The sequence below is a fragment of the Prionailurus viverrinus genome, unplaced genomic scaffold (assembly GCF_022837055.1).
Source record: "Prionailurus viverrinus isolate Anna unplaced genomic scaffold, UM_Priviv_1.0 scaffold_53, whole genome shotgun sequence".
Taxonomy (NCBI): Eukaryota; Metazoa; Chordata; class Mammalia; order Carnivora; family Felidae; genus Prionailurus; species Prionailurus viverrinus.
This window is the reverse complement of record NW_025927616.1, coordinates 1,490,779-1,514,663: the sequence shown is the minus strand read 5'-3', so window position 1 is coordinate 1,514,663 and position 23,885 is coordinate 1,490,779. Positions and strand designations below refer to the sequence as shown.

At 45.1% G+C, this 23,885-nt stretch overlaps 1 protein-coding gene across 1 annotated transcript in view; it reads right to left on the bottom strand.

Moving 5' to 3' along the window:
* The window catches only part of DNAH14 (dynein axonemal heavy chain 14), a 328,550-nt gene that overhangs the window by 51,027 nt on the left and 253,638 nt on the right, over nucleotides 1–23,885 (bottom strand). The window contains exons 67-74 of the mRNA XM_047848102.1: nucleotides 18,956–19,096; nucleotides 17,619–17,834; nucleotides 13,958–14,188; nucleotides 12,861–12,982; nucleotides 10,772–11,016; nucleotides 6,931–7,349; nucleotides 6,655–6,853; nucleotides 626–862 (exon numbers count right to left, since the gene is read on the bottom strand). Coding sequence (XP_047704058.1) covers nucleotides 626–862; nucleotides 6,655–6,853; nucleotides 6,931–7,349; nucleotides 10,772–11,016; nucleotides 12,861–12,982; nucleotides 13,958–14,188; nucleotides 17,619–17,834; nucleotides 18,956–19,096 — 1,810 coding nt within the window. The remainder of the gene's footprint in view (nucleotides 1–625; nucleotides 863–6,654; nucleotides 6,854–6,930; nucleotides 7,350–10,771; nucleotides 11,017–12,860; nucleotides 12,983–13,957; nucleotides 14,189–17,618; nucleotides 17,835–18,955; nucleotides 19,097–23,885) is intronic.

Sequence of the window (23,885 nt, the reverse complement as noted above, 5' to 3'; positions counted from 1 at the left end):
GAGGAAGTCATGTATCGCTGGTGGAAACAGAAATTATGCCGGACTTTTCAGACAAGCAACCTAGCGGCAATCTATTACCATAAAAATAATATGCTTTTGATCCACGAGTTCCCTTTCTGGCCGCCTGTCCCAAGGAAAAAGAGCAAAGGAAATGCCTGTAAGGATGTGTCGGTTCCCGCGAGACAGAGTGGTATCTTGTGTCAGGAATCTGGAAGAAGAGTGGAGAGGAGTGTGGAGGGAGACATGCTAGGATGTGGGTGGAGGTCAGGGGGCAGCGAGCAGGGCAGGGCGCCCGAGGGGCAGACGCGACAGGACAGGTGTGCCGAAAACAGTGCCATCCGCAGTGAGCGACTTCCAGAGCGCACCTGCTACATAAAACGACCCATGGGACACGGGTGGGGTGCACGTGTGGCGGTGGGTGGCGCAGGAGCCGCCCGAGTTCATGCTCAGTCGCAAGACCCGCGTGAAGCCTGCATTAAGCGACACGAGCCGGGCTCACAGCTGAGCTACGTTCCTCCCTGCGATTTTCTCATAAGATATCGAGCCACATGTGTAAGCTGACAATCCACACACACGCACACGCGCGACTAGGTCAGAGCAAACAGAACGTTGAATGCTCTCTTACTTCCCTCCGGTGGTTTCTTCCTTTCCTCCGCTGGAGCCTTTTCTGGAGAGAAAGGCAGGCTCATCAGGCAATAGACAGCCTCACTGCTTTTGAAAGCGTCCCACTGTGACACATTTGATAGAAGGGACTCGCACAGCAGAGCGAACGGTTCAAGTTCGTGGCTGACGTACAGACACTGCTTCCACGTGGAATCCGACAACCACTGAAGGTGCCGATTTCTGCAAGTTTCATACCTGTCTAATAGAGAATGGGAAAGGAGCATCTTAAAAAGAGACGATGTTCTTGACCTTTGAGTTGCTCACCAAAGGCAGACGATTAATAAATACCTGTTGTTGAGGAAAAGCCATGTTATGTAAAAATCAGTTACACAAATGGCCGCTTTTTATTGTGGCAAAAACACATAAAATCTCTCATCTTAGCCAACTGTAAGTGTAGACTTCATCAGTGTTACGTACGTTCATATTGTGGTGAAACAGATCTCCGGAACTTCCCCTGAGAGTCTGAAACTCTGTCCCCATGAAACAGCCCTCCCCTAGCCCCTGGGCACCCCCGTCATACTTCCTGTTGCTAGGATCCCAGCCACTCCAGATACCTCGTGTAAGTCTTCGTCTCCTTGTGAGTGGCTTATTTCACTCAGCACGATGTCCTCAAGGTTCATCCATGCCGTAGCAGGTGACAGGCTGTCCTCCTTTTCAAGGCTGAAAAATATTCCCTTGTACGTATACACCGTTTTGTTTATCCATTTACCCATTGGTGGATATCTGGCTTGCTTACACCTATCGGCTGTTGTGAACAGTACTGCCGTGAACATAGGTGTGCAAATATCAGTCTGAGACCCTGCTTTCAATTCTTGTGGCTATGTACGTAGATACGGTGTGGCTGGATCATACGGTAGTTTTGTTTTTAATTTTTTGAGGAGGCTCCATACTGTTTTCCATTAAGAGTTGCACCATTTGACAATCCCACCAATAATGCACAAGGGTTCTGATATCCACACATCCTTGTCAGCACTTGTTACTTTCTGTTTTTGTTTTGTTTTGCAGCAGCTGTCCTAAGGAGTGTGAGATGATCTCTCATTATGATCTTTTGATTTGCATTTCCTGATGATTAAGGATGTTGAACATCTTTTCATGTGCTTGTTGGCCGTTTGTGTATCATCCTTAGGGAAACGTCTATTCAAGTCCTTTGCCCATTTTTAAATTGGGTTATTTGATTTTTTGTTGTTGTTGAGTTATTGAGTTCCTTAGGTACTCTGTACATTAACTCCTTATCAATATCCTTATTAATATTATATCCTTATTGATACATAATTTGAAATAGCTTTTCCTATTCCACAGGTTGCCTTCTGACTCTGTTGATTGTGTCCTTTGAGGTTTCTAAGTTCGATGTAGTCCTATTTGTCTGTATTTGCTTTTGTTGCCTGTGCACTGGTGTCATATCCAAGAGATCACTGCCGACTCCAGTGTCAGAAAACTTTTCCCTTAGGCTTTCTTCTAAGAGTTTTGTAGTTTTAGGTCTTATGTTTAGATCTTGAATCCATTTCGAGTTTATTTTTGATTTGGAATAAGGATCCGATTTCATTCTTTTCATGTGGATACCCAGTTTTCCCAGCTCCATTTGTTAAAGAGACTGTCCTCTCCTCCACTGAGTGGTCTTTCCATCCTTGTTGAAGATCACTGGACCATATAGGTGAGGGTTAATTTCTGTTCTGCTCCATTGGTCTGTTTACCTGTCCTTATGCCAGGGCCAGACTGTTTTCATTCCTGTAGCCTTATACTATAGCTTGACACCAAGAAGTATGATGCCTCCAACTTCGTTTTTCTTTTTCAAAATTGTTTTGTCTATTTAGAGTCCCTGGGGATTCTACGTGAATTTTAGGAAGAATTTTTCTATACTTGCAAAAAGTGCCTTTGGGATTGTGTTAGGAATGGCACTGAATCTGTAGATTGCTCTGGGTTCGTATGGACATCTTAACAATATTAAGTATGCCAATCCATGAACATGGGATGTGTTTGTGTTTGTGTTGTCTTTGATGTTTTTAGGCAACGTTTTATAGTTTTCAGTGTACACGTCTTTCACCTCCTCGGTTAGGTTTATTCCCAAGTGTCTTATTCCTTTTGATGTTATTATAAATGGGATTGTTTTCTTAATTTCCTTTTCATATTACTTGTTGTTAATGTATAAAAAAGCACCTGATGATGTACACTGGTTTTGTACCTTGCGACTTTGCTGTTTTGGTTTACTACCTGTAACAGGGGCTTTGTGGACACTTAACATAGAAGATCAAGTCATCTGTGAACAAAGATAATTTTACTTCTTCCTTCCCAATTTGGATGTCTCTTCTTTCTTTTTCTTGTCTAATGCTTGGCTCTAACTTCCGTTGTTAAAAACAAGTGGTGAGAGCAGGGGGCATCCTTGCCTTGTTTCTGATCTTAGAGAAAAACTCAGTGTTTCACCACCGAGTACAATGTTCGCTGTGGGTTTTTCCCAAATGACTTTTCCTGTGTGGACGTACTTTGCTTCTATTCCCAGTTTGTTGAGTGTTTTTAATCCTGAAAGAGCTGAATCTTATCAAATGCTTTTTCTGCCTCAATTAAAATGGTCATGTGGTTTTGTCCTTCATTCTGTTAATGTGGTTATTACATTGATTGATTTTTCTTATGTAAAAACGTCCTTGCAATTCCAGGAATAAATTGTACTTGGTCATGGTGTGTAATCCTTTTAATAGGCTATTGAATCTGGTTTGCTGTATTTTGTTGAGAAATTTTATATCTACAGTCATCAGAAATATTGGTCTGTAGTTTTCTTTTCTGAAGGAATCCCTGGCTTTGGTTATCAGGTTAACGCTGGTCTTCCAGAACAAGCTTGGAAGTGTTCCCTCCTCCTCACTTTTTTTGAAGAGTTTCAGGAAAATTTGTGTTTATTCTTTTTTAAATGTTTGGTAGAATTTTCCCGTGCGGCCATTTGGCCCAGGCCTTTTCTTTGTTGGGAGATTTTTGCTTAATGAGTCAATCTCCTTACTTGTTATAAGTCTGTTCGAATTTTCCATTTCTTCATGATTCAGTCTTGGTAGATTATGTGTTTCCATTTCTTCTAGGCTGTCCAACTGGTTGGCATATAGTTGTTCATAGTAGTCCCCTATGATCCTTTTTATTTTTGAGCATCAGTTTTAATGTCCCTGCTTTCATTTCTGATTTTAATTATTCAAGTCTTATTTTCTTAATCTAGCTTAGACTTTGTTAATTTTGTTGATATTTTCAAGAAGCCAGCTATAGGTTTTGTTTTCTATTTTTTAATTCTCTATTTTATTTGTGCTTCATTCTTTCCTGTTTCTTTCCTTCTGCTAGCTTTGTGTTTAGTTCTTTGTTTTTGCTAGTTCTTTGAGGTTGTTTATTTGAGACCTGTTTTTTTAAATATTAAAAAAATTTTTTTAATGTTTACTTAGTTTTTGAGAGAGAGAGAGACAGCGTGTGAGTGGGGGAGGGCCAGAGAGAGGGAGACACAGAAGCCGAAGCAGGCTCCAGGCTCTGAGCTGTTGGCACAGAGCCCAACACGGGGCTCGAACCCACGAACTGTGAGATCATGACCTGAGCTGAAGTCGGATGCTTAACCGACTGAGCCACCCAGGTGCCCCTTAAAATATTTTTTAATGTTTTATTTATTTTTGAGAGACAGAGAGAGAAAGAGAGAGAGACAGAGCATGAGCAGGAGTGAGAGAGAGGGAGACACAGAATCGGAAGCAGGCTCTGGACTCTGAGCTGTCAGCACAGAGCCTGATGTGGGGCTTGAACTCACGGACCACGACATCATAACCTGAGCCGAAGTCGGACACTTAACTGACTGAGCCACCCAGACGCCCTGAGACCTGTTTTTTTATTGTATGCATTTATAGTTATAAACTTCTTTCTTACTATTGCTTTTGCTGTATCCCATAAGTGATGTATTGTTTTCATTTTTATTTGTCTCAAGATATTTTCTAATTTCCCTTGTGACTTCTTTGACCCATTGGTTAAGAGTATGTTATTTAATATCCACATTTTGGATTTTTCATATGATATCGATTTCTAGTTTCAGTCCCTGTGGACAGAAAAGGATACTTTACATGTCAATCGTAGTGCTTCGAGACCCAAGTCTCTAACTTAAGAGAGTGGTTACTTGAGTTTTGGTCCATTCAAAAACTGGAATGTCGTGTAGACATTAAAAGTCTATTTCTTGGCAGAGGAAGCTCCTTGTGACATGTCATTAATTTGAAAAAGGTTAGGTGTAAGTCTGTTCAGCAAAGTCACCTTAAAGAATACAGGAGTATTCCTATACGAGTATGAACGTATGTAAAGAAGACATATAGGGAGGAAAACTAGTGGAAGGAAAAACCACAAAAATATTAACAGCGGTTATCTCAGGACTGTGGAATTACACAAGATTCATTTGCTTCTTTTTGCTTCTCTGTAGGTTGTAATGGTTTGCTTAATAAACACATGCTGCTTATATAAAATAATAATAATAATAATAATAATAATAATAATAATAATAAAGGAAGCTATTAAAGTTTGTTGTTTCTTTAAATACACTGGAGATGTTTTCAGGGTTCCGAGTGCAGGGGATGCCGGTGGGCTGGCTGTTTGGCTGCCGGCCTTGTCTCCTGGTCACAGGTGAGGGGTTCGGGAGTGGGTCCCTGACTGGGGCTGTGGCGCGCAGACCCGCTCTCTCTCGGACCCGTGGGGTCTGACCTAGGACTGTTGGGCGCTGAGTTGTGGTGACAGCAGTCGCTGCTCTTCTCGTGCTGCTGTGTGGCTCTGCGTACTTTCCTTGCTGTTTCCTGAGATACCCCAGACTCCTTCTCAACATTTTTATTTCATTTTATTTTTTGGTTTAAGATATTGAGTTACTAAAAAAATTTTAATGTTTTTATTTTTGATAGAGAGAGAAGCGTGAGCAGGGGAGGGGCAGAGAGAGACGGAGACACAGAATCCGAAGCAGGCTCCAGGCTCCGAGCCAGTCAGCACGGAGCCCGACGCGGGGCTCGAACTCGCGAACCCCGAGATCACGACCTGAGCCAAAGTCGGACACTCAACTGACTGAGCTACCCAGGCGCCCCAAGATACTGAGTTATTGTCTGTTTTTCTGCAAGCAAAGCAATCTTAATAAACTCATAAGAACATTTACTGACTCAACAGTCATTTACCAAACATCCGCATACGAGGCTTCAGTAAAATAAAAACAAACGAAAAGCAAAACAAAACTATCCAAACGTCTGGTGTCCTCAAGAGCGATTCTTTTGTATTTCCCTTCTGACTTCCATGCTCTGCTAATAGTCTCAAAAACTTGACAGAGGACATTCCAAACCAGCCCCTCTTCTCCCTCGGGGACAGCATCAGACGACCTTTAACTGGACACTTCCTGTGACTTAAGGTCCCAACACAGCACTACGATGTGCCATTGAACTGCATGCTTAAAAATAGCTGAGAAGGTGAATTCTATGCTGTGTGCATTTTACCACAATTTAAGAAATAAATATATTTAAAAATGTGCAACACAGGAGGATTTGAAAAGATCCCGCACTTACGTGGTTTTGCTAACCATTTTGCAGAAGCATGATTTTTTGTGATTCAAATTTTCAAGGAATTTTCATAAGAAACTGAGGGGGACTGTGGTTAGGAGGGGTAAAGTTTCGCTCTAGGTGGTATTTAATCAGTGTGTGTGTGTGCGTGTGTGTGTACGTGTGTGTGCATGTGTCCTTAATGACCAGCACTGGGCATTCGGTGTAATACGACAGGATTACAATAACCACAGAAAACGCCATTCATTCATTCATTCATTCACTTCTTCAACAATTACTAAGCACCAATTATATGTTCAACGGATGAAGATACAAGGATGAATCACACGTCACACTTGACCTGAAGCTACTTTTAGTTTAGTCCATATAGAAAGCACCGGCTTGGAGCACCTTAAACATCTCTCAGGGTTTTTCAGGGAAACACGTTTTTAACAGGTTTTTGCTGAACCCAGAGCAAGGACCTTTTACTTACTGTTAAGTCTAGGCTGGGGCATCACACCTTTAACATTCGTCAACGTGTCGGAATGTAAGAAGATGTCCCATTCTTCGTCTGGTAGGGACCCGATGTCATCCGGCACTGGACTGCCCCCAGCATTATTCTGCATGATCGTGGTGCAAAGCCGGAAGGAGAAACACAGCTGGTGTTGGTGAAACAGAGCTGAGGACACCACCTAGGGGGAAACGTAACGTCAGACTAGCCCTCCTCCTGTACAGAAGTCTGTAAAAGTCACAGAAGAGAAGGTCTCACCTTAAAAACATTTCTTGTCAGCACATCTACTGACTGTTGAAGATGTTTCTCCAAGAGATGCCTGTCGCTCTCGAACTTTGGTTCCTTGGCGAGGTCTGTGATATCACCAACTTTTTTCTGAGACGTTTTCTCCCTCTTCAGGCCGTGTTCCTGTTCTTTGCTTCGGGGAGCTACTGATCGAATGAACATCTGGCGAAACCAGTCCAGGGAGAACTGGTACATGGAGTTGAGGCGGGTGAGCCCGGCCACGAGGAAGTAGAGCAGGGCGCCTCGAGTCGCGACAGACCGGTAGTGTTCCCGCAGCGTTTGGATTTCACTTTCTGCTTTTTCTGTCGCTTTGATGCGCTTGGAAATCTCATTTGAAGCCGTTTTGGATTTTCTTAAGATGTCTACAATTTCCTCATCATCTAACACACGTGCTACAGACAAAAAATGAATTTGAATGAATAAAAACCATGGGAATGTTAAACACAGTTCATTCCCTCGTCCTCAAATCTTTCTCTAAAGAGTTTCTTTTTTCAAGTTTATTTTGAAAGAGAGAGAGAGAGGGAGGGAGGGAGGGAGGGAGGAGATGGAGAGAGAGAGAGAATCCTAAGCAGGCTCCACACTGTCAGCACAGAGCCCGATGTGGGGCTCGATCCCACGGACCCAGGATCATGACCTGAGCTTGAAATCAAGCATTGGATGCTTAACCGACTGAGCCACCCAGGTGCCCCTCTGTAAGAGTTTTTACAGTTGACTTTTTGGTGGTTTTATTTTGGAGATGGGCTCTTAACTGAGTCATATTTCTGAATAATCTGGTTAATAGCACACATGTACCCCCCCCCCCACTTATCTCTTCTTTATATTATTTCAGTGTGTGTGGGTTCTATTTTTAATTTTTATAGATTTTTGACAGAGAGAGAGAGAGAGAGAGGGAGAGAAATGAATGAGTGGGGGAGGGGCAGACAGAGAGGGAGACACACAACTCAAGCAGGTTCCAGGCTCCGAGCTGTCAGCACAGAGCCTGATGCGGGGCTTGAACCCATGAACCGTGAGATCATGATCTGAGCTGAAGTTGGATGCTTAACCGACTGAGCCCCCCAGGCACCCCATGTGGGTTCTATTTTTACTGTAAGCACATAATAAGTAGCCATTCCGTCCGAAGGACGGAAGGAAATGAAAACCAAATTTCCAGAAAATAGCAAGTACCTCATTATTTCCTGTGATGTACTCTGATATTTTCTATTGTATTCTATTTTGTTAAGCAAATCAAGTTGATAATGACCAAGGAAAGTGATTTCTCATTCCACTATCAGGCTACAACTTACCTTTTGAAAAGGCATTGCTCTAGAAATACAGAATAATTCTATCCTTTTTGAATATTTAGGACGATTCTCATATTTCCATCAGAAATTCTATTATTTTATGAACAAAACATTCCCATTTTCCTCAGGTGCTTTTGTAAATGATATGATTGATAGACTCCTCACTGTCCTTGATGCTTACCTTGGGACACCTTGGTTTGAAAAGAGGCCTCTTAAAACGTGGTATCTAGAACTAAACCTAGCTTCACATGATCATTTTAAGGAATGATGGGATTATCACATTCCACGACCGGGATACCGCATGCTTCTTGATTTCGGTGATGCTTCCTAAGTGATGTCTGGACCTCAGCTGTGGGCTACCTCTCATAGGCCCCACTCTACCTGGGTTTCCCACAGCGGTTGGGGAGCCACAGTAAAGATAGAATATTTACAAAGAGATAGTAAGGATGATCTACTTTACTAAAACTTGGAAAAAGGGAAGAAAAAATATGTACTGAGTCAAGGAGTCTCTTTAGTTTTTTTCCAGAACAATTTTTATTATAACCACTACTGGTAAAATTATAACCACTATTAGTAAAAGGTTAGTCTTTACAAAAATCTCAGAGGGGCACCAGGGGGGCTCAGTCAGTTAAGCACCCGACTCTTAATCTCGGCTCAGGTCAAGATCTCACAGTTTGTGGGACTGAGCCCTGTGCTGGGCTCTCTGCTGGCAGTGTGGAGCCTGCTTGGGATTCTGTCTCTCTCTCTCTTTCTCTGCCCTTCCCCCGCTTGTGCTCTTTCTCCTTCAAAATAAATAAATAAACTTAAAAAAAAAAAAAACCCCTCAGACTCTACCATGAGGAACAAGCGGTAGGAATAAGCAAATGACATGCTGTGCGGACGTCTGCGGGCGTGTGCGGGCGTGTGCGGACGTGTGCGGGCGTGTGCGGGCGTGTACGGGCGTGTGCGGGTGTGTGCGGGCGTGTGCCGATGTGTGTTATCAGAAACAACTTTCCTTTTGTCTCATCAGGTCTGTCTTTGGTTCAGTGTAGACAAAAGTTATAGCCCAAACGTGACAGTTGCATACAGTGGTTCATGAAACGGGACTTGTGAGTCGGACCAACCGTGTCGCCTTCTGTGTGTCACCCAGGACCTACGTGTCCTGCTTTTGCTGCTGACTCATTCCACCTCCCGAGGGAAACAGACGTGACAACCTGGTCCATGTGACTGGTCTTGTCATTAACAGAAGCATGGCTTAGCCGTACGTTACACAGAAATAGCGTAATGGCTGTGATTAGAACAGGAAGGAATGTAGCCGATCCTTAGTAGGAACGAAAGCATCTGAGAGTCGGTCGAGCCCCAGAGTCGCCAGAAAAGAGAGAGAACGAACAGGAACCCACCGTTAGATAACAAGTATGTGACCTCAGATGAGCTGTGACCCTGGGACCTATAATAAGAAATATACACGAGGTCTTCCTCCCGGCTGAGAGCTCTAAAAACCCTGGGGATTTCTAAAGGACAGAAGAGGGTGAGAAAGGTGTGTTTTGTTAGGTTAGCGAGGCGACTCTGGACTCCACCTAAGGACAGCGGATCACCTCGCCGGGAGGGAGGGTGGTGGACAGAGGGTTAACGTGGCAGCCGCACCCTCCCCGGACCTCGTCTACGCCCACCTGGCTGGTCCGAGTTCCATCCTTTCACAAGAGACCAGGAATCCAGACAGCAAACGGGTTTCCTGGGCTCTGTGAGCGCTCCAGCAAACGAATCAGACCTCAGGAGGGGTTGCTGGAACTTGCGATCTGAAGCCCGTCTGTGGGGAGGGGGCGGTCTCGTGGGACTGAAACCATAAGGGGAAGGGAACCTGATGCCGGCTCCGGGTAGACAGTGTCGGATGGCGGCGCCCATAGGACACCCGTCTAGTGTCTCATGCTTGCTCGCGTGAGCGCACCCCCATCCTGCGTGTTGAAACTGGGGATCCAGGACCCCTTCAGGGGCAGAGCAGCCAGTGCGCCCCGGGAAGTTGTAATGCTTCATCTTTAGCTGTTTAGAAATTATTTTGTGAAATGTAAAGAGTATGGCTTCTTAGCTACTTCCTGTGTCGAAGAGGAAAACCGTTTCTACTGCTATTGTAATAAACACCATCTTTTAATGGGACACACACGAGTCACCGCCTTATGGCCTTGTATATGTTAGCGATGAATTCGTGGGGAAACCTACTCTTTAGGTCTCCAGTCTGACCTGATACATAGAACAGATGTCAGACAACTGACGTAAATGGCAGAGAACAAGGAGGCACCCGCCAGCCTCTGTAGGATTTTTCTTACAACTTCTATTGACTGCCTCGTGGCGAATGTCCTGCGGCATGACGAGCCGACACAGAGGTGGGACCGCATTTCATTTTAGAGACAGGGTGTTTCAGCCCCATCAATCAGTTCTCCGGTGGAAACGGCAGATCTGGTATTTTTGGTACCGATTCAGAATAGGGCCCTTCTGGCTTTTCTTCTGTCCTTCACGGAGTTAGCCAAGGTCTCCCAATGCCACGAAATACCTTTACTAACCTTGCACGGTCTCCAGTACATTTAACGTTTGTTCTTCTAGCTCTTCAAGAGTCCCAGCATCAAGGGATATACTCTCCGACAACTGGAAACGTTGACTTTCTAAGTGAGGAACGTCGTGAGTTAATACCGTAGAAAGGAGTTGATCCTGCAAATCTCGGAACGTTAAGGTGAAGTTGATCACGGTAACAAAGTTATAAACCGACGGAGGAAGATGGGGGTTGTCTACCTCTGTGGAAATGAACAACCTAAAGCATGAGAAAGACACCAGTTATTCAAAGGCCCCGCAGTGGCAGGAAAACAAAGGAAACTAATTTATGAAATAATGGAAAGAAAGATTTCTCCCGGAAGCAGACACGGTTAATTTTTAGTGTTGTTCAGCCCTGTATGCAAAATAGGCTCTCAATCTATACTCTGTGAATGAATTTGCCATTTATAACTTAAAATAAAACACAGCCACAGATTACGTTCCGACCATATTTGGTCCCCGCATCGGGACAGAGGAGAGAAAAGTGTTAACTAACTGGTAGGAGCCCTGGCCTGCCCTCTGGGGACCGTCAGCACCGTGGTGTTTGCACCGAGTGAGAGCCCCACGAAGCTGGGGGCAGAGGGTGGCTGGCCTTCTCCAACGGGCCCCTCCAGCTGCCGCCTGGACAGTAACCAGGGTGGGGGTGGGGATGGGGGAGAAGGAAGCGGGAGACTGGTTAACATGGGAGAGGCGATGGTGGCCTGGAGCAGGGTGGTGCCCGGGGGGAGGGTCAGGAGTGATTCTGGGTCTTGTGCGGTCTCCACATGACCCGATACCCCAATACAGCAGGGGCGATTCCTCGTCCCATTTTATAGAGGGTGGAATGGGGGCTGCGAGGGTCCACGTAAGCTGCTCACAGTCCACGGCCAGAAAGTGACAGAGCGGGGACCTGTCGCCAGTCTGCCCTCCGCGACCGTGCCCTCCACCCCCTCCTCACACACACAATTCAGACACGGGCACCGGGCTGTCCACTCAGCAGGACATTGCTTCATTCATTCCCGGGGCTGTTGCTCAATCCGTAATTTGTCGGCTGTGTCCCGGAGAGTGTTTGTTAAATCAGGGGTTTTAAGTCCTCGAGGGAAAAAGCCTCCTGTCCAACCTTCTTTAACCTTGCGCTTTTCAAAACTATGGGACCCCTTTTTTGAGTGACACCTATCAAATCCCTAGAATGTTGTTTGGAGGAACATAACTGTACTTTGCAAAATGTTTTCTTAACCGAAGGAGGGAGGCTGGGAGAGGGGATTCCCGGCTGCAAGAGGGTGGTGAGGAGCCAGACTTTGGGACCCTGCCCGGGGGCGAGGACCCGCTGACCGACAGATCGACCCACTGACCACCAGGACCAGGTGAGGACCCAGCGTGTCAGAGCCCCCGTAGTGCAGTTAAGCGCACCGGGCTGGGGACCAGTAAACCCAGCTTCTAACTCCCCTGTGCTGATCACTCCCTACATAACGACCTGCTGGTTATGAGTTCATGGGGAGAGTGCTTGTCTCTGGCAACTCAAATGTCTCATTCCCTCGGGAACTGCATTTTTATAGTGTTCAATGTGACTGTATAAAAGTCCTTGGCGAAGTTGGCTGGTCGGGGAGTGGGGGCGGGGGCAGAGTTCCTGAAGGTCCCTAACTGCCGGGAACATGGAAACGTTTTCATCGGACCAGGCAAAATCTCTCCCTGCTCCCTCCACATATCCAGTACGGATTTTGTTTGATAAAGGAGCAGAAGCTTTTTCTGCCGAAATCAGATGTGATGCAAACAGATCAAGTGGGGTCGAGTGGGGTCCGGCTTCCGGCTGGCTGCCGCTCCACACCTTTCTGGGGACCCCTCTTGCCCCAGGTTTTATCAGGCACGGCACGGAAAATGCTGGTCGGGAACGGCTTGATGAACAAAACTCCGTTCTCCCTTCTGTGTACTGATGAATGTGCCCCGGAAACACAAACAGAACACTGTAAACGCAATCTCACCATTTCCTCCAGGAAAAGGTCACCAGGACTGAGGCACAGGGCCTTCCATGATATCGATCTTAGAGAACACAGACATTTGACTCAATTTAACTGTGAGAGACATTACCTAAATTGGGAATTGTATTCAATCTCAGAATCCTCGACCCTTATGAAATATTGTCCTCTTTTCTGATAGATCTCCTTCTTCAAAATTGCCTTTAAACTTGGAGCTAATGTTTCAGGGAGATTCTGAAAGACCCAACAGACATAAATAAAAAGTTCATCTTATAATAAATAAGTCAGTTGGAAAGTCACAGCATTTAAAAATGTAAGTCTTGTTAGTACTTGGGTACCAAAGAAAGCCTGATCTGAGAGAACTGAACATTGAAAAGTCACTGTACGTATGTACTTATTACTTTTCCCCTGACAAAGTTACCTGTAATTAAAAGCTTTTAGTCTCTATGCTCGGCGCATGGTCTATACTGCAGCTGCAGGGAATTAGGGGGTCCATGCTCGGTGTATGGTCTATACTGCAGCTGCACGAATTAGGGGAGTCTATGCTCAGTGCATATGGTCTATACTGCAGCTGCACGAATTAGGGGAGTCTACGCTCGGTGCATATGGTCTATACTGCAGCTGCACGAATTAGGGGAGTCTATGCTCGGTGCATATGGTCTATACCGCAGCTGCATGAATTAGGGGAGTCTACGCTCAGTGCATATGGTCTATACTGCAGCTGCACGAATTAGGGGAGTCTATGCTCAGTGCATATGGTCTATACCGCAGCTGCACGAATTAGGGGAGTCTATGCTCGGTGCATATGGTCTATACCGCAGCTGCATGAATTAGGGGAGTCTACGCTCAGTGCATATGGTCTATACTGCAGCTGCACGAATTAGGGGAGTCTACGCTCGGTGCATATGGTCTATACTGCAGCTGCACGAATTAGGGGAGTCTATGCTCGGTGCATATGGTCTATACCGCAGCTGCATGAATTAGGGGAGTCTATGCTCAGTGCATATGGTCTATACTGCAGCTGCACGAATTAGGGGAGTCTATGCTCAGTGCATATGGTCTATACTGCAGCTGCACGAATTAGGGGAGTCTATGCTCGGTGCATATGGTCTATACCGCAGCTGCATGAATTAGGGGAGTCTACGCTCAGTGCATGGTCTACACTGCAGCCGCACAGAATTAGGGAGCTAGGCCATTCCGTCCAAATACCTGCAAGAGGACACTCCCTCCTGTCTTCACAGCATTTTCAATAGTTTGGATGTGGCTGCCGTCCTCCATGGAGAGCTCCTGCAGCCTGGACCCTTCCGTCTGCCGGATCCAGTTGTGAGCCTGCTTATGTGGGTCAATCAGCAGTGGCCACTGCAGGCTGTTCCTGGTCAAGATGGCGTTCTCCGTTGAATACTGACCGAGCGGGAGCCCCTGAGAATGCCACCGGCGGATCTGGAATGAGAGCGTTAGTGCTTCCACTGCTCCGCACGCCTGCTCGTGCCGTCCCTACGGGACACTGAGGCACCCTACAGGGCCACTGCTCTCGAAAAAGCCAATGACGTTTAAAAGGAGCGAGGACACGAATCATTCAAAACACTGGGATACAAAATTCTGGGTAACTATTCGCTAAATTACCCCTTTCTGTTCATCAGGACGGAGGAGCGGCCCTCACAACAAAGATGCGACGGGAGATCGATACGCAATAGGACGGGCGCCTGTTCCCAAGGACGCTGGGCTCCGATGCGTCTGTGACACGCGCAATGCCACAGAGTCGTACAGATGGAGGCGCGGCGGCCACCGCACACCCGCCGCCGCCAAGGACACACGTCATCGTCTAGTTACACTGCTGCAGCCCTCACTTCTCAGGAGGAGGAACTGGGCTTCGCCCGCGGTCGTGCCGTCAGAGTAAGAGGCAGACCGAGGGTTTGACTCCGAAGCTGACTCCAATGGATAAACTTCATCCGGATTTCCTGGCAGTCTCAGCAGGTTGGGAGAAAAAAGCCCAGAAGGCCCATGGAGGTCGGGGAAGGAAAGGACAGCAGAGACATTCCAGGGAGAGGCGCCAGGGCATCCCCGTGAGGAGCCAAGGATACTTTTCAGTTTTGAAAGAAAGAAGAATATTTTGTTTAAGCCTGTGAAGAACTGTGTGCTCTTGACGTCTACATAGAAGGAAACATGAGGGGGCGAAGAATCCTGAAAACCACAGGGAGCCCCGCTGACTGGGGCACAGACTGCCCCCAAATAGAGGCGTGGAGCAGAGGTCAGCGTGGACAGAGATATAAGCTGCTGACTCGAGTTTCTACTTTATATTATTATTATTATTTTTTAAGAAAAGTTCATATTCAGTAATTGCTTCTGGATTTTTTTTTTTAAATGTATATTCATTTTTGAGAGAGAGGGCGTGAGTGGGGAAGGTGCAGAGGGGCAGGGATAGAGGATCCGAAGCAGGCTCCGTGCTGTCAGCCCAGAGCCTGACGTGGGGCTTGAACTCCCAAACCGTGAGATCGTGACATGAGCCGAGGTTGGATGCTTAACCGACGGAGCCACCCAGGCGCCCCCAGAGTTTGTATTTAAAATTTTTTTTTTCAACGTTTTTTTAATTTATTCTTGGGACAGAGAGAGAGAGAGAGAGAGCATGAACGGGGGAGGGGCAGAGAGAGAGGGAGACACAGAATCGGAAACAGGCTCCAGGCTCTGAGCCATCAGCCCAGAGCCTGACGCGGGGCTCGAACTCACGGACCGTGAGATCGTGACCTGGCTGAAGTCGGACGCTTAACTGACTGCGCCACCCAGGCGCCCCCAGAGTTTGTATTTTAAAACATTAATCATGCCCCCGACTTTCATGCTTTTCCTTACTGTCTTACTGAAGTAGGTATTCCTACAGTTTCATTTTGCTTAATTTTGGAACTTTCGATCAAGGAAAGTTAAAGTATATCCTCTTTTCTGCCTGGCTTCGTGGGTGTAGTGCTCCAACTGTATCCACTGTATGAACATACCCAGGCTTATTTATTTATCCGTCCTATTGGGGAGGGCACTTGGATTGTGTCTCAAGTTTTTGGCTAAAACAAATAACGCCACAGTGAACGTTCTTTTATATTCTTTTGATCAACGTATATATGCATTTCTTTGGGGAGACACCTAGGAATGTTGGGTCTTAGGGTATGTGGATTTTTAATACTTGTAGCTAAAGTCAGCTTTCTGAGATGATTTTAGCATTTTGTATTCTCACCAGCAGTATATGAGAATTTGTTACTCCAGATCCGTGCTGACTCTTAATATTGTTAGTCTTTCAGATTTTAGTCCTTTGGCTGATGTGTTGTGATATCTCTAGAGTTAACTCTCATTCCCCCAATGAATAGTGATGGTAAGCCCCTTTCAAATATTTATTGGCTATTTGCATAGTCTCTTGTGAGCGACATGTTCAAGGCTCTCGCCCATTTATTTACTGGGTTGAACGTCTCTTGCTCATTGATTGGTGGTTACTGTACCACGGCTAGGACACTTCGGCCCTTTGTTGAACTCTGGTGTTACAAATATCCTCTCCTGTTCTTTGACTTCTCTTTACACCCTCTCAGTGGTGTCTTTGGATGAACAGAAGGTGTAAATTTTAATGTAATTCGATTAATGTTTTCCTTTATGGTTAGTTCTGCTTGAAAAATCTCTTCTTAACCTGGGTCATGAACATACTCTCCTAAATTATGCTTTATTCCTATGTCTTCCACAGTTGGGTCCACAGTTCAACTGCAGTTGACTTTTTATGTTTGGTGTGAGGTCATGGTCAAATTTCTTTCTTTCTCTTTCTTTCGTTCTTTCTTTTTTTCTTTCTTTCTTTCTCTCTCTCTCCTTCTTTCCTTCCTTCCTTCCTTCCTTCCTTCCTTCCTTCCTTCCAGATATTCAATTACTCAGCCCTATTTACTGAAAAGACTACCCATTCCTCCCTGCACTGTAATATCAGCTTTGTCCGTGTGTGTATGGGCCTGTTTTGGGCTCTCTGTTCTCCTTTGGTGTCACTGTTTGTCCTGGCACACATACGGACCCTTAAGACTGTTTACATCTAATGTAATTATGGATATGTTTGGGCTTAAGTTGGTTACTACTATTATGAAAATGAGAAGCCAGTATCTGCTTCTGAGACTTTTTATAGATTGGGTAGTCAGTTTAAGTTATCACTGGGGGAATCAATCTAAAATTACTCTTTGGGGATGAATTAAAAAAGAGGTATTTCTTTTTTTTATCCTTTCAACATAGATCAACAACAAATATTTATTGACACGTGGATAAATGTGAGGTCTATATTTTTGGCTCTTTCTAAGAACGCTACCTGTGGTTCAGTAAGTTCACCGATTTTATTAATGAAAGGGGTTTCTGGGAGAGAGACTGGCTATACTTCTTAGGGTAGGTCGGGAGGATTACAACGAGTAAGAGGATATTCTGTGACTTTTGCCCAGAGGATGGGAAAGAGATGGAACTGAGGCATTAGAACTATAATTTAAAAGGGGCACCTGGGTGGCTCAGTCGGTTAAGCGTCCGACTTCGGCTCAGGTCACGATCTCGCGGTCCGTGAGTTCGTGCCCCGCGTCGGGCTCTGTGCTGACGGCTCAGAGCCTGAAGCCTGTTTCAGATTCTGTGTCTCCCTTTCTCTGACCCTCCCCCGTTCATGCTCTGTCTCTGTCTCAAAAATAAATAAACGTTAAAAAAAATAAAAAAAAAAGAACTATAATTTAAAAAACAATTTTTTTTTAAAGACCCGGAACAAAATTCAGTATTTTCCTTTGTTAAAACAAGTTGTGGCAAAGATCTAAGCCAAAACAAAATGCACTTACGCCCCGAATTCAAATCAACAACAGCAGCCCCTTAACTGATAATAGAAATACGTTAGTACCTCGTGGTTTGGGGCCATGACTTCAATTAAAGAAAAGTTGGGCGACAAAGGGATGCTGTTTTCGGTGCAGAGAGTCTCCCATTTGTTCACAATCAACTGGCGAAATTCTGCTGTCAACGCCCCACTGTAGACGATGCACGCTGCTGAAAGAAGCACGTCACCCCAGATTCTTTCCAACTTCTTGTCTATTTGATCGATTGTTTCTGGCCATTGAGTCTAAATGTTAACATAAAAGTGAGCTCTTGAAACTTGACATCAAATACGCTATCATGAGACATTTAGGTATTCATGGTCCTCCACTGGGACCCAGCGTTGCTACCACTATGACCCTTTTCATCGGTGTTTGCATCAAAGGGAGTAATGGAGGACATTATAACACAAACTGTTTTCTGAGGATAACACGAGTCCTACCCTTGGATTTGTCAACAGTGTCATGTGTGTTAGGGCTGATAGCCATGTCAAATCCTTTGTGTGATGAAGATAACTTTTAACATAAGTAGAGTAATTCATTGTATTATTAATGATATTCAATAATAATAGCGATCAGCATTTATCGAATCCTAACATGTCTAACCGGCATTTTACCTTGAACATCTCACTTGGCACTTCTAATACCCTGTTAAGCAAAAGCCACTGACTTCACTTTCGGAGGAGGAGGTTGAAGCTTAGGGAGGATCAGGGGGGAATGTAAAACAGAAGATAAAAGATCTCTAGAGGTGTTCCTCTCCCTTCCTGGTGACATCCCCTCCCTTTCAGCCACCCTTGTTTCATGCGTTCGGCGGGGGTGGTCCCTGCGCTGGACCGGGGAGCTCATGACATACTCACGGACTCTGTGCCCCTCATCAGACAAGGGAACTGACGTCTTGGGAGCAAGAGAAAGTAAGGTCTGATCTGTGCAGTCTGTTCCCTCTGTCTTAAGGCTACTTGACCAGGACTCCTTTGTTTATTTAAAAGAAATTTTTTTTTTACATGTATTCATTTTTGAGAGACAGAGAGACAGAGCACAAGTTGGGGAGGGGCAGAGAGAGAGGGAGACACAGAATCCGAACCAGGCTCCAGGCTCTGAGCCATCAGCACAGAGCCCGCCGCGGGGTTCGAACTCATGAACCGTGAGATCATGACCTGAGCAGAAGTTGGATGCTCAACCGACTGAGCCACCCAGGTGCCCCAGGACTCCTTTATTTTTATCAGGAGTGTCTGCTGATCTCAGTAAAAAAGACTGGACGAGAAGAGAGTTTGAGGAGGTACGTGATACGACCTTCAGGGAAAGTGACATCGTGGGTTCGCCAAGCCCAGTAGCCATTAATGACGGGACATAAAGCCAGAGAGAGCCACACCTTCTCGCCTTCCAGGCTGGTGAGTAAGACAGATGCACACTGCAGGCGCCTGGTGGCCAGTTTCCTTCTGTTTGCTAGCAGCTGCTTTTTGGCCACGAGGTCTTTGTAGGCCGCCTGCAAGGCCAGCACGTGTTCTTCCACCTGAAAGACAGTTCGTTCACTGTTGAGACCAAGTGTCACTCTCATGTTGCCTCAAGAGTTTAACTGTCATTTGTACGCGTATGATGTGTAACCACTCCATTTACACATCCTGGACAGAGGATTGTGTTGACAAGAAAAATGTAGTAACTAAGTACAGGATTTCTTGATACTAAAGTTACTGTGTAAAATGCCACCTTCCTCACTAGGCTTTCTTACGAGCTTGGCCCTTGAAGATTCATCCTTTTCTGATTTATTTTTTGCACTGCAAGTGTTGTGTCACATCCAGTTTCCTTCTCTAACAAAATGACCGAACTTCGTCATTCTAGATACACTGACCAGCCTGGAGGAACCGATGAGTTTTCGAAGTGAGGCTGGTCGGACGAAGTGGCCATTAGACTGTCCGCAGGCAGTCAGCCGGCAACACATTTTCACGAACAGCCGATAAGATGATTTCCTTAAATTACCACTTATCTTGCTAGCGCCCTTGCTCAAAAGCATTTGAGCATCTGAGTCTCTATAGAAGTGACTGCCTACAGATATGGCCCAAATTTCTGGCCTTGTCAATAAAAGCCTCCACGGTCTGACCCCAACCCCCTCCTCCCCGATGCCATGTCCTTTCCCGAAATAGTACACTGTAGCCAGACTGCTTTTGTCCACATTTCTGAAACACTCCTTAAACGTGCGTCCTTCTGGGATGTGGCTCCCGTCCTTTCCTAATGCCTGAAACCGTTCCTTAAAGGGATGTAAATCCAAGGCATTCTTTAAAATTCTCACCACTTTGCAGCTGTCACAAAGCCTCAGTCTTGTCAAATCCACAGTTTATAACTGCCATTTGAGAAGTAATTATACGTTGCCTGTTATTATCTCTGAGGTTGTGGCCTTAGTATCCTTCTGTTATCTTTATGTTGTCATTTGTAGTTTTGAAAGATGTTTTCGTCTTCTCAAAATCTTGGAAGACTGTATTTAGCATGGGGACTTGAACACGGCAGGTTCACAAACTGTGTACACAAAACTGTGCTTACTGAACGCAGTTCATAATTTGTGATTTCTCCTCCTATCCTAAACATGTTATCCTGGTGAAGACACCTAATCTTTAAACACATACACACACGAGCTACTTTTGGAGTCACCAGTGATTTACGACTCACTCCTGGTTCACCCACAATCATTACTCCGTTGCTTCTACTCTGATATAAAATGTTGTGTTTGCTTGCTCATTCCCTCCGATTTGGTTTTTCTGAGAAAACACTCTTGCTACTCATGGCCGAGCGAGTCATATAAAGATTCAAGCGAACGACTTACGGATGCAATTAAACACATGAAATCTTTCTTTTTTTTTTTTTTTGCTTTGTACCTTCACTTACTTACTTACTTAAATTTTTTTATTTTCTTTAGTTCCAGTTTAATGTACAGGGTTATATTAGTTTCAGGTGTATAATACAGTGATTCAACACTTCCCTACATCACCCGGTGCTCATCACAAGTGCCCTCTTCATCCCCCATCTCCTATTTCCCCCATCCCCCCCACTCACTGCCCTCTGGTGACCAGCACTGTGTTCTCTGCAGTTAAGAGTCCGTTTCTTGGTTTCTCTTTCTATTTTCCCCTTTGCTTGTTTGCCTTTTTTTTTAATTCCAAGTATGAGCGAAATCATACGTATTTTTCTTTCTCTGACTTATTTTGCTTAGCATTATACTCTCTAGCTCCATCCACGTTATCGCAAATGGCAAGTTTCATTCTTTTTTATGGCTGAGTAATATTCCACTGTGTATATATGCCGCATCTTCTTTATCCACTTGTCTACTGATGGACACTTAGGTTGCTTCCATGTCTTGGCTTTGATAAATAACATTGCAATAAACACAGGGTTGCATACCTCTTTTCAAATTAGTGTTTCTGTATTCTTTGGGTAAACACCCAGTCGTGGAATTACTGGGTCATAATATGGAAATTCTCTTTTTAATGCTTTGAGGAACCTCCATAATGTTCTCGACAGTGGTTGCATTCCCACCAACAGGGCACAAGGGTTCCCCTTCCTCCCCATCCTTGCCAGCACTGTGGTTTCTTGTGTTGTTGATTTTAGCCACCCTGACAGGTGTATGATGGCATCTTGTTGTATTTTCCTTGACAGTCAGTGATGTTGAGCATCTTTAAACACACGGAATTTCTATTATATGGCAACGCTGTGTTCCCAAGGTAACGTGTTTTAAAAAGCTTATTTGTTTCTGAGAGAGATCGAGAGAGAAAGCATGCGCACAAGGATGGGGGAGGGGCAGAGAGCGAGGGAGAGAGAGAATCCCAAGCAGGCTGCGTGCAGTCAGTGCAGAGCCGGACGTGGGGCTCAAACATGAACCATGAGATTCGACCTGAGACAAAATCAAGAGTTGGACCCTTAATCAACTCAGCCACCCAGGTACTCCCCAAGGTAACATTTTAAATGAATGTTCATGTAATATAATATGTTCTTGCGCTATTGATTTCCCCTAAGTTCCCTAGAGTTTTACGAACTTTTTTTTACACTAGGGCACAGATGAACAAGAGACCTATTTTTAAAATGGGAGACAGAATATAACTCAGTGAGGAGAAAACCTCAGTGAAGGGCTTAAAATCAGTGGAGTTAACTACTACACTCACTTTTAAAGTATTAAGCGTATCTGTCAGTATTTTATATACATATATACATTTCAAATACACTTGTGTGAGTTCAATGAGTTAACATATTAGCAACTTCTCATGAAGGTCATGGTTGCGAGCTGGAGGGGAATGGAGAGTATCAGTGAGTAAGGTTCTGAATGAAATTTAGACTTTATTTTTTTCTCGCCTACCACTTGATAATAATAAAAACAAATAGACAGTAATATAAATAAGTATTTGTTGGGTAAATGAGTGAAAATATAAAAAATACACAAAAAATCATGAGGATCATGGGAATTGAGTACATACCAAAATGGAAGACACCACGAGTCAAGAATAAGTGAAAGGGAGTTCCAGTCCCAAATGGTGAGATGAGGAATCTGAACTCACCTGCTCCTGTGGCCACACCAAGCCTACGGCCACGCATGGGGCTATTCCCCATGAAAGAAATTCGGAAACCAGCGGAGCGACTCCTATATGTTGGGCGAACGAGAAGTACTCACATCCAAACATGGAAGGCTGAGACACACTCTCACCATAACCCCGCCCCTGGCACAGCGATATGCAAGAGATACACAAGAGAGAACTCACAACTCCCAACTTCTCCCTGACGGCAAAGGTTTTGAACCCAACACCTAGTGTCTCAACTTTTAAGACTTCTGCCTGAGGGATGGGAGTCCGAACAGTTAGCGCTGAAAGCCAAGAGGGCCTACATCCATAAGACCGCTAGACTATAGCAAACAAATACTTTCTGACTGGCTGTTCCCCCAGGACGCAGCACAAAGGTGGAGATAGAAATGCCTCCCTCCCAGGCTTTGCTTTAAAGAGGCCTCTCTGAACGGGGCTGTGGCCTGAGGACCAGGCTTCTAGCTTAGTGCACATTTAGGGGGGACCAGTAGGTACCATCTCCACATTCTCCCTTTGGCACACTCAAGGTCTCTGCCCTCTCCCTGGAAGGAACTTGTGCACATATATGGCATCCTGGCCTTGGTGGCTGTGGCCCAGAGGATATACCACTGAGCACCTGGCTTTGGTGGCCAGCAGCTCTTGCATTTGTGGGTCCCATAGAACTATAATAAACAAAGAAACAGATCTTAATTGGCTCAGTGCCGAGGACGCAGACAGAAACACCCATCTCCCAAGCTGTCCCTAAAGAGAACTATTTACACAGGCTTCCAATGAGCCTCAGTGCTGACTGAGATGCTTCTCTTTGGGACATTGATAGATCTTGGCACACGCTGAATATGGGGAGCCACTGAGAACGCACAAGGCTGCCTGGGCAGTCGCAGTGGTGTGAGAGACAACCAGGAGCTCAGGCTGGGCTGATGAGGTTCATCCCCCTCTCTGGACCACTCTGTCAGGACAGGGAGGGGTGGCTATTTTATCAAATGCACAGAGACCAACACAGAGAGTCAAGAAAGATCCAGAAACATAATTATTTATCCCAAACTACAGAATAATAAAGCAACTGACCTGAAAAATAAAACTACAGACTAATATCCTTGATGGATATAGATACAAAAATTCTCAACAAAATACTAGCAAACTGGATTTAAAAACACATTAAAAGATTTGTTACACCATGACCATGAAGGATTTAACCCCTGGATGCAAGGGTACTTGAACATGTGCAAATCAGTACATGTTTTACATCACATCAATAGAATGATCAAAATCACATGATCATCACAATAAATGCAGAAAAAGCATCTGACAGAACACAATACACTTTCATGATAAAAATTGTCAACAGACTGGATACAGAAGGAACAAACCTCAAGATGATAAAGGGCAGTTACAGGGGAGCGTGGGTGGCTCAGTCAGTTAAGCGTCTGATTTTGCTCAGGTCATGATCTCAGTGTTTGTGACTTTGAACTCCATGTTGGGCTCTGTACTGACAGCTCAGAGCCTGGAGCCTGCTTCGGATTCTGGGTCTCCCTCTCTCTCTGACCCTCCCCTACTCACTCTCAAAGCTAAACATTTAAAAAATTAAAAAATAAAAAATAAAAAGCAGTTATGACAAACCCACAGCTAACGTTATACTCAACGGTGAGAAACTGGGAGCTTTCCCTCTAAGCTCAGGAACAAGACACGGATGCCCGCCCCCTCCATTATTATTCAATGTAGTCCTGGAAGTCTTGATTAGAGCAACCAGGC